A 17,069-nucleotide genomic window follows, 5' to 3' on the forward strand; every position below is an offset into this window, starting at 1 on the left:
GCTGTATCAATTTGGAGAGTCGACACACTTAAATATTTTGAATACTGACTTCCATTTCAATATGCTGGAAAAAGAGAATTCTCTTCTCAATGAATGTCCTGGCACCCTTTATTGTCCACCAGAATTTTAATGGTTCCATCCCCAATCTCGATCAGTGGTGTATATTTGCATTCTAACCCTTGCTGCCGCACAGATTCATTTAAACATATAAATGCATCAGACTTTAGTAGAATTAGTAATATCCTTTTTCACCTGCAATTCAACTTCATATGGTGCCATCTGCATGCAGTGATAAGCTTGCCTTTTGACGTCAAATTCAGGTGCAGCCCTTCCTAATCTGGACCAAACCTTTTGATTTAGAAAGTCTAAAACCATATACATTCTGTGCATGATGTACTTTCCCAAGTAAAATTTGTTGTGTGTCTCACTCACGATCATCACATTTTGATGGAACTCTTAGGACCAATTGTAATCTTTAACATGCATCTTCCTGCAATTCTTTGCCTTGACTCTGGATTATACAGACCAAACATGTGTTGATTCTTTATTCTGAGTTTTGGGATCTCCTGCCTGTCAATTATCTGCTGGAGTACTTTTTCATTAATGAAATGTCTTTCATATATTTGAGTGCTAAAGTGGCTTCTATCATTTCAGAATGCCCATTTACATGGATCCATGGCTGCCCATCTCCTATGTGTGTTTCAGAAAGGGTTGAAATGTGTTTTTTGGTATTTGTCTCTGGAGTGACATTTGGCTTGCATTTTTCTTAATTTAGATAAAAATGCAATGTGTTTTCATCTATTTCTGTTTGCCATTTTTTCGTGGGGTCCAAGTACATTTCCATGGACTGCTTCTGTTTTTCACCCCACATTCCACCCTGACACATGAAAATACACTAGGCACACAGCCATTCTGAAGGTATACCTCCACTGCACTTTGCCACGGCATGGCATTCTCTTACATTGTCGTTTTGTGTCATTAGGATGCAATGTTTTTTTTGGCTAGGGACCATAATATCCCATTTACCCCAACAATGAGGGGCGACAACCTCTTCAGGCAATTCGTCCCTATTAGGAAAGGTATTTCACTGATGGATGTGATCAATACTTCCTGTCTCATTTGATGCTTCCCTATCTTTTTGTCAACCTCAGTCACACCTTCGATAGGTATTCCTTCACCATTGAAGTTGTGTACAAAGCCTTCATTTTGTCTCACTTTTATGTAATTTTGTGGGGATATCCCTTCATTGATAATTTTTACTAGTTCTTTTGACATTTTCGTGGCTTGGGAAACCGTATCAATCATTGGAAATGCAGTACATTTTTCTTCCACGGTCATAGGAACATAATACCTGTCTTCAACCTCCTCTAGCACACAAAAAAGTGTGAGTTTTTGCTGATTTCAGGACTGACCTTCCTACCCCCTTTTCACTCCTTGCTAAACACATGGGCATGTGAAATTATATTGTTCCCTCCTTTTTGCCCACTTCATTTTGGATTTCTATTTCTATTTTCCTGTGCTCAGATCCCAATTGGAGTGTAGCCACTGACTGCCGCTCTGACTTGGCACTACCAGTGTTCACACTGTCCATTTTTGACAGAACATTTTCACAAGTGTCATGTGACAGCCTAATATTTTCTGGCGATGACACTTATCAGTGTTTTACATGGTGCCTGCCCTTTCGGTCTCTTGTAATATTTGTGGTTCAAAATACTCCTCAGGTGACTGACCTGCACCCTGCTTTTGAGCTACAATTTTTTCTGTCTGGAGTTCAACAGTATTTTGACTATCAAGGGAGGATATTATAACTACTGGTCCTATCTCTTCGCCTTGTGTTTTATTTTCACATTGGATGCTCTTTTTAAATGTGTTTCTCTATTCTTTAGGTTTTTCTTGTTCGTTTTCCCTTTTTTGGTCTTCATCTTCACATACTTCAATAGTCTGATTCAACTGCAAATTAACCACACCCCTTTTTGTGTGTGTTGAAATTCCCTGTCTCACTTTCATTCATTTGTGTTCTTATTTTTGAATCGGCAGGTATTCAGAACCGTTATACAAAGGTGATTCATAAGCTTCTGTGTTTTTATCACTGCAGGGGTTATTAAATATTCACTTGTTGTCAGAACGCACAAGATCATTCCTATGGCATTCTGCAACTTTGCTTGGCTGTTGTTTTTGAACTGCACATAGCTTTCCTATTTGTTCTGACAACATTTTGACTTGTGCCTCTAAGCATTGAAACCTGCCCATGTCTCTGGATTCTTTCCTTTGTGGCCTGGGCTGGTACTGGTTAAGTTCACCCTGATTGGGCCTATTCTGGTACATCTCAGGAGATTCATTTCTAATTTGTTTTACCTCTGAATTCATTAAACATAGGAAGCGGAGAACGTGGAGTGACCATCCTTTGACCATAGTGAACTGGTGGTGGTGATTGGTTATAATGGTGAGGGACATAGTTGATATTTTGTCTTTTGTTTGGTGGAAATTGTCCCCTATGCTAATTTCCATTTTCAATGAATCTACCCATATATCTTGGTCTTTCTTGGTGGCCATACACCATCGTATTAGTGTCAAACCGGCTCTGAGTCCCCAAAGTCTGCTACGGGCCACTGTACATTTGTTTTTGATTGATATTTAGACCTGACATATCTAGGCGAAAACCCACTCGGGGGGCATTACCCAGATATCTAGGGCTAATGTAAGACTCCATAACGTTGGGATCAACTGATTGGAACATAGGCGATTGAGGTGCTGTTCTCTGTGGAGGCATACCCCCTTGGTTCAGTGTCATGTTATTTCTAGCCTTGGGTTGGGTGAGAGAAAATTGTCAGGAAACACGATTTGAGAATGAGAAATAACAACAGTGTGAATTCCTTCATGAGTATTAGAAAATGCTCATGTTTAAAACATTGATAAACATTAAACATGAAAAGATCTGCCTCTCTATCTGACTACTTGCGAAGCACTCTGCTTGTTCCTCAAATTTTAACTGTATATTACCTAGATCTGATGGCGATACTTCTGGTCCAATTTCACATGGAATCCTGCGTCGTGCAGATAAAGAGAGAATTGCTTGCCATACTGGCTATCTTATCTTGACAGGATAATTTGCAAAGGGTTCATTTGGTTCGAGAAAGTTGTGATTTAGTTCTGAGTTCACTTCTACAAACTGATGTTTAAGTGTCAAATCTATGTTCTTTCAAAAAATGGGCATTCATGAAAAGTTAAAAAGAATCCCCCAGAGCATGAAAGTGTAATTCTTTCAACATAAGAATATTCAAAACATAAGCACATTAACATTCACTCAGGGAGACCAAGACATAACACATTTTCCCTCTTTGACACATCAAAAGGAAGTGAATTGAAAATGAAAAAAGGAATCCATGATCTGAAGTCAACATACAACCAAAACCCAAATCACCCCACAAGATGCAAAAGCTCCCACACCTATCTAGACATTTCACAAGAAACAAGGAGCAGACTCCCACCAGACAATATCCCCTTTGAACTGCTCCAAAATGTGCAACCTGCCCAAACCATCTAACAATTTAAGTCCAAGAGTGCGGGCCCTGCAGCTGGACACACCACAATGGGGGCCAGCCCCAATTCCAACTCTCACAACCTACCAGGTCCAACACAAACCACTCACAACACCATCTCATCACACCATCAAACCGCTAAAATACACTGCACTATCACAGTCACCTCACAAACACAACTTCCAAAAATAAGCAACATGCAAACACCAATGCCAACACCTCCCACGACCACAGGGCAACGGGAAACCATGAACAACAATGATACCACAGAATGCCCCCCTTAAAGAGCACGGGCTGCTCAACCGGCGTATCAGATGAATCAGGTGATCCCTCCCAGTAAAAACTGCTGGATGTTCAACACCCAAAATAGAATAAACAAGCACGGGTCCTAGACCCCCCTCCAACTGCTGGTTGTCCCACACCCCGGGCAGCCCATGGCCAGGCCATACTCCCAAGCGGACCTGCACCATCCAACAAACAGACAGGTCAAGCCCCATAGCGGACACTCTCTTAAAACACACATAACATAAGGTTTAGGCCACCACGAAACTAGCCCTGCAGTTCGCTACTCCAGTGGGTGGGGTTCACAAAACAATACATACAATGTACAGACCTCTCCAGACAAGCATACGCAAATTGAGCAATAGAGGCATGGTAAACGAGAGCTTAGAGCTGCAAGGTCCTTTAACATGGGTGGTCCTGTGGAGGCAAAATATTGTTAAACTGAACCCAAAACGACACTAAACATCAGATTCCCTGGTTAGATAGAGGCCACGTCATGCAAAATCTCAGTCACCAGCTAAACACTCAGCAAATCCTACTTCCGACATTCTCTTATGGTATAATCCTCACCTCAACAATCCCCAGCCTGAATGCAATTTAAACAAATCCCATACCAATTACAGGCCTCACATGAGATCTAAAACTTAGCATAACACTGAAGATCTTATTCAGTGCAATTAATATCTTTGCTCCACCTCACAAAACAAACAATGGTCAGCAGAGCATCTCTAGAAATGACGAGAAACACTTGCTGGTATGGACAGCCAACTAGAACACATAGTTATCATTGCATGTCCTTGCTTGGAACTCTCTAACAGCGCGGTAGTACGCTATCTTCGCCAACTCGCCAGTAACCACAACCAACGTAATCATTCAACATCAATGCTCCGAGCAGCGTTGAGTTCCCAGGCTGCCAACTACCTCCTTGATCGCGTGCCACTGACAATGCTCCGTAACAAGATCCCTGGACGTCTTCTCCCTCTATTGACCCGCTACTCCCAAAGTCAGGTAAGATGCTGCATACTCCAGAACACTCATGTGCACTAACACCAGGAAGGCAGGCTTCTCACTCATGCACCGCACTGCCAAAGATGGTAGTTAGGCCTCTTTTCTTTTCTTTTTTTTAAAATATATATCTTACTCTGTCAGGCTGTCTCAGATGCCTCTCTGTTCTCTCCTAGGCTCGTCGCCGCCAGATAAATCTTGTTCCCAGATGCATTTTACTGACTATCCCAGCTATCTCCAATGTCTCTCCCAGGCCCAGTGGCCGCCTTTAACATCTTCCTCTCCCAGGTTGGGGTCACACCCTGGCCCTACCGCCTTAGTGGTCCTGACTGTGCAGGTTAAATCCACTGCCAACACGGCCTGTTGACTCATCCTTTCAGCTCGCTCCCGTCCCCAACTACCCAAAACTGGAACTGGAATGACTTCTTTGCTTTGCGCAAGGAGTCAGCTCACATAGGGAGCTCAGGGGGGCTGGTGGATGCCTCCTCTTCCTCTGCGTTACAGTACTGTACCTTTGCTCTGTGCTGTAGAGGTAACAACATGAGCACATTCACTCAGCGAGATCAAGACATAACACCCGCTTACCAGCTTATATTTGCAGGTCTACTTTGTTAATTGTGTTTTTTTCTTGAACTGAGTGATGCTCATGTGTACTATTTTAATTATATGGGTGTTTTCTTTAGCGCTGTTAGCCATCTTTTGGCTGCTTCAAAGCCTTTGGCAGCCTTGTACAGAACAAACGTGACATTGCTGTGAAAAGACACAACAAAATCTACCTTAACCTGCTAGTCTTATAAAATCAGCATCATTTTTCACAAAGTGTAGGGTGGAATTAATAAATAAACATACAACTAAAAAGAAAATGAGCAAATGTCCCCGCCAACCAAAACAAAATTGTTGCAGGATCACTATTGGGGAGGTAAAATGGAAAAACAAAAGTGTGGAGCATGGTTGGGTAACATACACTGAGGGAGGGATTGGAAGTACAACAAGGGGTTAGTGTGGAGGGTGGGATCACCCACCTAAAAGGAGGAGGAAGGTGTACATCGAAAGCACATTTTCAACTTCCCATGTCCATCCAAGATGCATTTGGGAACAAAACTCTTAGACCCTAAAAAACAAACATTTTACAACATGTCCCAGTAACTTAAACATGGCATGGAATAGCTTGAAATATCACGTTGTATAACAAACTTAAGAACGTATAGTATTTCAAAGCAGGGCAGAGTATTGCGAAGATAAGATAAGATGGGGTGGCAGAGCACAGCTAAACATGGCATTGTGTAGCATACCAAACAAATAATAATGTAACCCAGCAACACACACACACACACACTTCTCACTGCTTCTAAGTGTGAGATCTGCGTCCCATGGTAAGAAAACACACAGGAGCACACTGAGCGCAAACTCTCATAAGCCTGTTTGTTATAAAAAAAAAAAGGAGGAGATGTTTTCATTGTTTTGGGCTTAAAGACCTGGCCCTAAAGAGGAAAGCGCTCTAGAGGAAAGAAGAGGGTGGCAGGAAGTGGGCAATAAAGGGTGAGGCACGAAGTCACAGGGGCACTGAGAGCAAATGATTAGGGCAGGCAGTTTTACCTGCAAGAGATGCTTATTTGAATGTTAGCCTGATTAGGAAGCAGAGTCTCGCACATATTGTGAATTGTCCTATTGGACCTCTAGAATAGACTATTTATTTCCTAGAGTGTGAAATTGGCGGCACTTGGTAATCTACAGCAGCGTGGATCGAGATGACATTACCGCCCTGACATGTATTTTCAGCAGTACACCACATGTACACGCATGATAGCTTCAATCAAGGGTACAACATGAGATGGGGTTAAAAATCAAACTACAGCTATGAGCAAAGAGTATGAATCATGTCAGTTATGTTTTTGATTATTGGGATGGCTGAACCTCTTCCCCATCCAGAGTAGGAAAAGATTGTTGGATTAGTGGAGCCATGACCCAGACTCCTTATGGATTTTTAGAGGTGTGATTTGATTTTGATATGATAGTTTTTATACCGTTTCAGCTCCCTGAGTTCTTTGTCTTTGCAGTTTACTATTAATTTCTCTGGTATCAATATAAACAGTGTCCTTGTATCTTTGAGTTTATGTTTATCATGTGTGTCTCTTCTGTGTTTTACTTGCCCACATTTGAAGTATGTTGCCTTCTCCTACGTGACTTAACAAACTAAAGGCATTGCATGTTGTTGATATTATGCACATGTATTAAAAATGTCCATAAATGTATGACTTTATTCTATTTTTCCAGATGTATCATATTTTTCCAGCTCTCTTTCAATACCTACCAGGGCCTCATACCCAGGCATTCAAAAAGCTGCAGACATTGAAAAACTATGTTTCAAAGCGCGCAAGTATGAACCAAAACACATTGGATCCAAATCATCCTAGAGACTACATTGATAACTTCCTCATCAAGATGGAGCAGGTACAGCTCATTTTTACATTTGAAGGTTGGGGATGGCAAGGGCAATTGTGGATCCTTGAGTTATCACAATATTGTGTAAGTGTTTAACCTTCATGTTGATAGCTCTGTTATTAAAGGACACTGGGAGGAAAATGGACCAAGGGACTGGGATGAGGAATAATAACTGGGATAGGAAGAGTAACTGGGATAAGGAAGAGGGAATCGGCTGAGAAAGAGGAAGAAGGACTGGGACACGAGAAGAACTAGGACAAGGGAGAGAATAAGCAACTGGGACAAAGGAGAGGGACGTTCTCCTGGCCATGGGACTGAGAAGGGACACTGGGACAGGGGCATGGAAGAGTAAGAGGAACTTGAGAAGGAAAAAGAGACTGAGATGACAGAAAGGAAAAGCAACTCTTAGTGGGAAGTAAGGCTTGAAAGAGAAATGAGAAGAGAAACTGGGATGATTAGGAAGAGGGACTAGGATGAGGAAAATGAGTGACTGGAAGGAGGAAGAGGGGCTGTTGCTAGAGTGAAAAAACAGACTGGGATGATAAAGAGGGATTGGCATGAGGTAGAAGAATAGAGATTGGGACAAGGAAGAGTGGCAGGGAAAAGGAAGTGGATGAGAATGAGGCATAGGACAAGAGAACTGGATGGAGTAGGCAAGGTAGTGAGACTAGGAAGAGATAAAGGAAGAGGGGCTGGCACAAGTAAGAGCTAGAGTGAATAGCATGAGGAAGAGAGTGTGATGAGGATGTAGGATTGGGATAAAGAAGGCCGGTGCAGATGAGGTGGAGAAACTGGGATGATTAAGTGGAAGTGGTTGTGCGCAAAGGAAGACAAACTTGGAAAAGGAAGATGAGGGACTGAGATGAGGAAACCAAACAGAGAGGTATCAGGAAGAGTAGCTAGTCCATTATGAGGTATTGGCATGAAGATTGGGCTGAGACGAGGAACAGAAAGATGGACTATGATGAATAAGTTGAGGAGGGACAGACACGAGAAAAAACGACTAAGGTGAGGAAGAGAAAGAGGAACTGGGACAATGAAGAGAACAAAGAAATGTGTAGAGGAAGAATGATAGGGGCAGGGAGGAGGGCAAATAATACGGGGCTGTGAGGAGGAAGAGGGACGGGGATGATGAAAAGGAAGATAAAATGGTAACGGAAAACAACACTGGTTTCATATTGAAAAAGAGAGAGGGGCGAGGAAGAGGTATGAGCAAGTGGTAGGACAGTAATAATGAAGAGGTACAGGGACAAGGAAGAGAATATTGGAATGGGACACAGAAGAGGGACTGGATGGAAAAGAGGAAGAGTGACTGAAGTGATGGAATAGGAAGTGGGACAACAATTAGTGGGATGGATGAGGAAGAGGCCCAGCATGAGGAAAAGACACAGGGGAGAGGAAGAGAAAGAGAACGTGAGCACGGGAGAAGGATGAGCAAGAAAAAGAAGGGATGGCATGCGCAAGATTGACTGGGATGAGGAAAGCTATCAGGTACTGGGAAAGGGAAGAGGGACTGGAATGGGGAAAAGCAACTGGGACCAGAAAGAGACGGAAGGTCTGGGATGAGGAAAATAGCCTTGGATGAGAAAGAGGATTATAGACTGGGATGAGGAACAAGCCCTGGGACAATGAAGATAAGTGACTGGGTAGAGGAAGGGAAAGAGGGACTTTAACAGGAAGGAGGGACTGGGACAATCAAGAGGAAATGTCTGGGAGTCAGACTATAGGCTTGTATGAGGAAGAGACACATTGGTGGCTAAGAGAAACTAGGAAACGATGAAGAAGAGGATGAGGGACTGGGATGGGGAAGCCGCACTCGACAAGGCAGAGTAAAAAGTAATGGCATGAGAGAGAGGGACTCGAAAAAGAAAGTGGAGAAAACAGATGGTCGAAGAAGAAGGACTGGGATGAGGAGGTGGGATTGGGAGGAGAAAGAAAAAAGGGACAGGGAGGTAGAGGAGGAATAGGAACTGGGAAAAGGATGAAGTACTTGGAAGAGCAAGAGAAACGGAGAAGAGAAAGAGGCACTAGGACAAGGGATATGATTATCACAAGGCAAATGAACTGGCGTAGGAAGGGGGTCTGTGATTAATAAGGGCAACTGGGATGGGGAAGCAGTGGAACTGGGACTAGGAAACCGAGGTTAGAGAGATATAAGTGAGAGGGAAGAGGAAAATAACGAGGGAGTAGTATGACGATGAAGAAAAGAAATTAGGAAGAGGATTTGCGACTGCGATGAAGAGGTGCTGAAATCATAGTATATGCATTCTCATACACATATGCACTCATACTCACATTCCTCACAAAGCACTGGGGTAAAGCAATTTCATGAGTCAAGTAGGTGTCAGTGTGCAGCCCTCAGCGTTCCACTCAATATCACATTAGTACCAGAAATAGTTGGGGCCCACCCATACTCAGACTATTACCTCCATTTGCACATGTAGAACGCTTTACGGGTAGTCTTTCCCCCAGTTTCAATTTACTTAAGATAGAGTGGGGACTCTAATGATGTTCCACCTTGGGGGTGGCCCTGTATGTGAACCCAAACTCTGAAGAGCTACAGAATCCTCCGACTGCTCTGGTGGACGTTCTACGCATGTCTGGTTTCTTCTGGGCAGGTCGTCCAATATGACGTTGCTCAAGTAGTTTTGGTACTAGGTATTACTGGGAGTTGCAGTTCCCGCATGTTCCTTGCTTGCTGCTTGCAGTGTGTCGTTCTGGTCCTGTGCTGGTTGTGTCTGCAGATTGAGCACAAGGAGCACCTGGCATGCCCCAGCAGGGTTCTGTTTTTCTTCCTGTCTTCCTGTGCCCCTAACACATACTGGGTGTGCTCTATGTCCTCCTTTTGGCCCTGGTCCCTGAGGAGACGAAAGAGGGGCTGGGGTGAACGTGATGATGAGGAACTGAGGTGTGGAAGAGAAAGTGGGAGTGTGAAGAAGGACAAGATCGAGGAACACGTTGAGGGAATGGAACAAGGAACATGGAGTGGCATGCACAGGAGGGACTGAGATGAGAAAAAGGGAGATGGACTGGTTTGAGGGAGAGGGACTGGGATGAGGTCGAGGAATACGGCTGAAGAAGAAACACTAGAATGAGGAAGGGGGATATTGACTAAGATGAGAAAGAGGGACTGTGGTGAAGAACAGGATACGTGACTGTGACAAGGACAAATTAATTGGGATGAGTAAGATGGACTGGGACAAGTAAAATGGGCTGGGATAAGGAAGAGGGACTGGGACAAGCAAGAGGAAGCGGAATGGGAGAAGGAAGAAGTCCTGGGATTCAGAAGAAAAGGTACATGAAAGCGGAAGAAGGACCTGGGTGAGGAAGAGTGATGGGGATGAGGAAGAGGTACTGGGATAAGAAAGAGGAAAACGAAATGGGATGAGGGAGAGGGACTGGGTCGAGTAAGATTGAGTGGGACAAGAAAGAGGCAGGGCGGCATAGAATAGGAATTGGATAAGGAAGATGGACTGGGGCAATGAAGAGACCGATGGACTGGCACAAGGGAGAGAAAGGTGGACTGGGATGAGGAAAAGGAGGATGCACTGGGAAGAAAACGCTGAAGAGATACTAGGACAATGAAGACAGTGAGATACTGGGACACGAAGAGGGACTGGGACAGGAAGAGGGATTGGAATGAGGAAGTGGAAAGGAGACAAAGAAAAGGGCCTGGGAGGAGTAAGAGGGACTGGGCAAGGAAGAGGCTGAGGAATGGGCCAGGAAGACAAGGGACTAGACAAGGAGGAGGGAGTGGGGCAAAGTAGAGAGACTTGGGAGAGGAAGAGGGACTGGGAAGAGGAAGAAGGACTGGGATGTAGAAGAGGAATAAAAGGAGTTACTTACAGATGGATGAAGGAGAGGGACTGTGACAGAATGTCTTTTGCCCAGGAAGTGACTTCTAAGCACTATACATCGCCCTGCACTACTATAACTGCTACACTGATGCTGTTCGAAAGGTAGAAACGGCACCCAAATGAATAATATGCCTCCTTCTCCTCTAAAGGTAGCGTATGCAGAGAGCTGCGAACCATTATGGAAGCACCCAAACAACAAGGGAACAGTGATATCAAAATTCATTGAGTGTACACAGAGGGTTCTATATATATTAGTGAAATTGAAACACTGGTTAAAAACATCAAAGCAAACTGGCTCCATTGCTCCACAAAATATTGAGGAAGACCCATTTCTGTTCTTTCCTATCCCCACCTATTGCCCATCCCATATTGTCTCACCCAAACCACCTTTGCAGTTTGCAACACAAATTACAATGCAGAAGTGCAGTAAAGAAAATCAGCAGTGAAATGTCTGTGGTAAAAGACTGGATACCAGGCACACATAGATATATGCTGGTGCATCTGTGTATAAATGAGAGAAGGGAGGAAAATGGGCATGGATGCAGAAACAAAGGACCTGTAACAATGGTTACTTACAAATGTCTATTAAAGTAGGCCATGCTGTTATCACTGTTTCTAGAGCCCACGGCAAAAAGTCCAGGGGGCCAGAGCCACGAAAATCCTTTTTAGTGGTGTGTATTCTTTTGAAATTCTACTTCTGTCTTTTATAGAGGCTCGGCATGATCTAAAGGAGGCAAGAGGCTCGATTGGATTCAGTTATCGGTGCGTTTATTCTTGTCCATGTGCAACACAAGGAGCTTGACAGTGTTCAGATGCAGGTGACAGTGGCTCCAGTTGTCAGGGCATGATTTCTGAAATGGTGGCTTGAAATTGCAGGAGCTTTTGTCATGTTGGCTGTATGCAGCGTGCTAGCCTCGAATGTGCGAATCAATCAACTACAAGAGGCCTTAGAATTATATGCAGTGCCCTTTGGGAACACCACACATAATTAGGACTACAAGTGACACTACAAAGTCACCTTTGGTACACACTCTTACAGGTGAAAAAATAAATCCTAGAAATCCAGCAAAGCTGCTGAGGGACTCAGTAGGTAAAGGGAAATTAGCCATTCTGGAGAATTCTCCCTAACAATAGGCCACACAGAATCTCAAATCCTTGGATCCTGCCTTTAGTACTAGAACAACTGGACTAGACCATGGACTTGTAGAGGGCTCTATAACCCTGAGATCAAGCATCTTGTTGACCTCTCCTTTGATGTGGGATCTCACATGTTCTGACATTCTGTAACCTCTGCTTTTCACAGGTAGACAGTCACCAGTGAGAATATCATGCTGGCCCCAAGGGGTCAGGCCTGGTGAAAGTGAAAACAGGGAGGCAAACTGGTTTAACAGATGTTTGCACTCCTCCTGTTGTTCAGATGTCAGTTGAGAAGAGAGATTGACTCCTTCTATTTTCTCATCCAAAGGTTGGCCTCTGAGGAGGTCAAGTAGAAGTTCACTCTCCTCCTCCTCTTGAACTGAAGCTAGAGGCAAAGCTCCCACTTCTGGTCTCGAGACATATGCCTTCAAAGGGTTGTTGTGAAATACTCTAGGAGCCTCCTTAGGTCTGCCTAAGTCCACCAAATAGTTCACCTCTCCAAGTTTGCCCACAACCTTGTAGATTCCTATCCATTTGTCCTGCAAGTCCCTCTGCCTTGTTGGCACCATAACTAATACAAGCTGGTCTTGAGTAAACTCACCCATGCTGGCCTTCTGGTCATGCCACTGCTTGACCAGAGCCTGACCTGCTTTTAAGTTATAACTAGCTTCTGCCATCATGTGTGACACTCTCCTCTGGAGACCTATCACATAGTCACTCACTCTGAGTGGCTTGGGTGAAGGAGCACTCTCCAACCTCTCCTTAATTAGGGCCAATGGACCTCTGATTGGATGGCCATAAAGAAGTTCAAAGGGACTGTATCCAACTCCCTCCTGAGGGACTTCCCTATAAGCAAAGAGAAGGCATGGCATTTGAAGGTCCCACTTTCTTTTAAGGGGTTACTCTAAAGCACCTATCATGCTCTTCATAGTTCGAGTAAACCTCTTTACCAGTTACTTTATCTTTGGTTGGTAGGCTGTAGAGAACTTGTAAGTGACACCACAGTTTTTCCACATGGTTTGCATGTAGTGGGGCATGAAATTGGATCCCCTGTCGGGTATCACTTCCTTAGGAAACCCTACTCTGGTAAAAATACCAAGTAGAGCCTTAGCCACAGCCTGAGCCGTAACAGTCCTCATAGGTATTGCTTCAGTATACCTAGTAGCATGGTCCACTACAACAAGGATAAACCTGTTCCCTGAAGGTGTGGGAGGGTCAAGGGTACCAACAATGTTGATTCCCACCCTCTCAAAAGGAACTCCCACCACTGAGAGAGGCACCAGGGGTGTCACATTCTTGGCTCCACTCTTGCCAAAGGTTTGGCAAGTGTGACAGCGCCTACAGAATTTGTCAAATTCTGAACCGATCCTAGGCCAGTAAAAGTAAAAGGAGAGCCTTTCCTTGGTCTTTTTGAAAATCAAATGACCAGCCAAAGGAATCTCTGGGGCCAACTGTAGGAACTGGGGTATGTTGGCAAGGGGCACTACAATTCTTTTGCAGTTCCCAGGGATAAACTCTTTCAGTTCACTGTAGAAGAGGCCATCTTCCCAGCTTAACATACGCTTTCCTACTTCATGCCCATCAAGTTGAGAAGAAGCCTGTTGTCGAAGACCTTCAAGTGTAGGACACTCCCTTTGTCCTCTGCTGAAGACTGCTCTGTTGAGTCCACCTTCTGCCAGTAAAGACTGCAGCTGAGGCTGGTCAACAGGGTCAAGATCTCCAACCAAAACAGTGTCTACCTCCAGATCCGACTCTCCAGAAACTGGATCAACCACACATTGTTGTACGTCACACTGTGCCTCAGCAGGTGGAGGAGTCAGAGGTGTGACTTTGGACAATCTTGGCGATGTCCTTGTTGGTAGCATAAGGGTGCTGTCTGACTTTTTCCTTGAGGTCTTGGGTTTCCCCTTTGCGTCTTTATTTTCAGAAACAGCAGTGATCAACTCATGTGGATTGGGAGTGATTGTTTCCTCTATCAACTCCTCTGGAGAGCCTCTTAAGGTCCTCTCCCTTGCAGGCCTAGTGAGCTCCTGTTTACTTTTACTGGGAGGCCTGGGGGTGCTAGACACAACTCCTAGAGTTTTTAGGTCATTACCCAACAGGACTCTCCCAGGCACTTCACTCTGCACACTAACAGGTATTTTGACAGTCATATCATTACACTCGGTGGGAGCTGGTAACTGGGGAAGCATTTGCACAGAGCCACCAGCTAACTTGGTGAGGCGTTTGGGTGCCTTAGCAACATTGCCCACCTTGAAAAATGATTCATCCACCACAGTTATGCTGGCTCCAGTTTCTCTGATGGCAGGAGTCTCCTGGCCATTCACAAGAACACTATCTTTATAATACTCGTTAGTATTATCTGGGATGGAATCATAGACAACTAAGTTCTGTTGTTGCCACAAGCCCAGGGATACTAAAGAAACACTAGCTGAGACTCTCATGGGTTCATCAGCCAGTAGGTGAAAGTTTCCACTTGCCATAGGTACTTCTTCCTCTGGGGAGAAGGCTAAGGAGACAGTGTGGACCGCTGAAGGTTTACCCTTACATCTGGAATCCCCTTTCACATGGTTAGTTGACCCACAAACATAACATTTCCCAAATGTCTTGATGAATGGGGGTTTGTTCTGACCTCCATCTGGTTTGGGTCCAGATGGTGCACTAGCCTGTTTTGGTTTCCCCTGTGGTGTACCCTTATGTTGCTTTTTGTGGCCTTCTTTTGGATTCGAGGTATTGGAATTCTCCTTGTTATCTTTCTTTGGTTGCTTTCCCTCATATTTCTTCTGAGTTTCCCCAGAATCCTTGTGAGTAGCCCTGTTGGCAACCCACGAGTCAGCAGCCTTAGCACGTTTCTTGGGTTCTATCTCCTTTGAATCAGCCAAGTGCTGTCTAAACTCAGGAGAGTAGGAATCATAAATTGACTCCAACATATCAAAATTTATCATACCTTCATAAGTTTTTACTCTGTAATCCTTAACCCAACCATCTAAGTTTTTCAAACATTCACATACACAGGTAGCCCAAGGGGTACCATCCTGCTTTTTAAGGGTCCTAAACCTCTTAAGGTACTGGGAAGGGGTCTTCCCAAGTCTAGCAATTAAAGCTAGCTTCATGCACTCATAATCCATCCTATGCACATCCCCCAACTCCATCACAACATCAGATGCAACAGTGGGTAGCCTAGAGAAGAGCCAGGGAAGCAACTGATTCCCTGTAAGCAAAACAGAGGGTGGTCTAGGAAACTCTCTACCAGCACGAACACAGCCCATTGACTTGTTCTTGGGTGGATGGCCCCTGAGAGAGTCTCAACCAAGTCTTTAGCTCACTGTTCTTTTCACAGAGAAGAAATTTCCCCGCATATCAGTCTTTGTCCTGCCCAGGGGCAGTCCAGCACCGAAATGCTAGGCAATTCTCCTCTGAACAAAAGTACCACAGCAACCCCATACACGTGTTTCAGCCTAGTTGGGCATCATCAGTAAGGTGAAGCTGTGCCTCTCTAAGAGCAGTGAGCAAGGGGTCCACGTCTTGATTCCCCTGGTAACTTAGGGTGAGACCCAAAGTTACTTGGTATGCAAAACAGAGGGGGTCTTGGAAACTCTCTACCAGCACAAACACAACCCGTTGACTTGTTATTGGGTGGATGGCCCCTGGGTGAGTCTCAACCAAGTCTTTAGCTCACTGTTCCATTCACAGAGAAGCACAGGGGCAGTCCAGCACCGAAATGCTAGGCAATTCTCCTCTGAACAAAAGTACCACAGCAACCCCATACACGCCCAGGTCATTGGGCTGTGTTTGTGCTGGTAGAGAGATTCACAGACCCCCCTTTGTTTTGATTCCCTGTAAGACCTTGAATCCCATTGTTATATGCAATCATTGCCAACCAATCTAAAACATCAAGCTTAACCTCATACATACCCACAATTTCTTTAGGGATACAGGGTCTCTTAGGACTGGAAGACCTAGAAGACTCTGGTAGAGAAGCATTTTCAATAGGCAACCTTTTCATTTCTAATGCATGGTTCATCTCCATTTCTCTGAGCTTAAATTCGTGATGCTTTTGTTCAGTTTGAGCATTTAAACGTTTAAATTCCAATTCAAGCCTCATCTTTTCTAGAGCAATGAATTCAGTACTGAGTGTAGGACCGGTGAAGGTCCCAGTGGGCAACGGTTAACGTTGCTGAGCAGGTAAGGGAGCAGTGAGGCCTACATTATGAAACATCTATGTCTCTTCTAACTCATCAATAATAGACACATTATCATCCTCATTATTTTCCATATTTGCTGAGGGGTCAGGTATTTCAGACCCACCCTCTAGACTTTGTTTCTCTAAGAACCTTTCAATCACCTCAGAATGTTTACCTTTGACAGAGAGATTCCTTTCTCTACACAGATATTTCAGATAATCAACAGTGTAACTAAGGAGGGTCTCCTGACTGTAGCTTTCCATATCAGACATGATTAATATTGCTTTTTAGTGATGTTTAGTTGATCCAAGGTAATAGCAGCACTCTAAGTGTAATCACTATAATTGATCCTCACCTCTGTACACCAGTGTTAGGCAGAATTATATGCAGTGCCCTTTGGGAACACCACACACAATTAGGACTACAAGTGACAGTACAAATTCACCTTTGGTACAAGCCTGTACTACACAGTAAAGTGGTAGTGATGGCTGATCAGCCAGACGTATCTCAAGAGCAAGTGAGTAGTAGCAATGGTTATACAAAGGACAGCAATTACTATGATTCAAACAAACACTGACTCAAGGTTTCTGAGTAAAAGAATAATCATTTATTTACACATCAGT

General features: G+C 44.2%; 1 protein-coding gene across 1 annotated transcript in view; it reads left to right on the forward strand.

Annotated features, from left to right (window-relative positions):
• The window catches only part of LOC138567794 (cytochrome P450 2F2-like), an 832,705-nt gene that overhangs the window by 318,930 nt on the left and 496,706 nt on the right, over window positions 1-17,069 (forward strand). Inside the window, exon 5 of the mRNA XM_069646284.1 lies at window positions 7,101-7,277. Within this exon, the coding sequence (XP_069502385.1) occupies window positions 7,101-7,277 (177 nt within the window). The remainder of the gene's footprint in view (window positions 1-7,100; window positions 7,278-17,069) is intronic.

The sequence above is a fragment of the Ambystoma mexicanum genome, chromosome 2p (assembly GCF_040938575.1).
Source record: "Ambystoma mexicanum isolate Mex_15411 chromosome 2p, UKY_AmexF1_1, whole genome shotgun sequence".
Classification (NCBI taxonomy): domain Eukaryota; kingdom Metazoa; phylum Chordata; class Amphibia; order Caudata; family Ambystomatidae; genus Ambystoma; species Ambystoma mexicanum.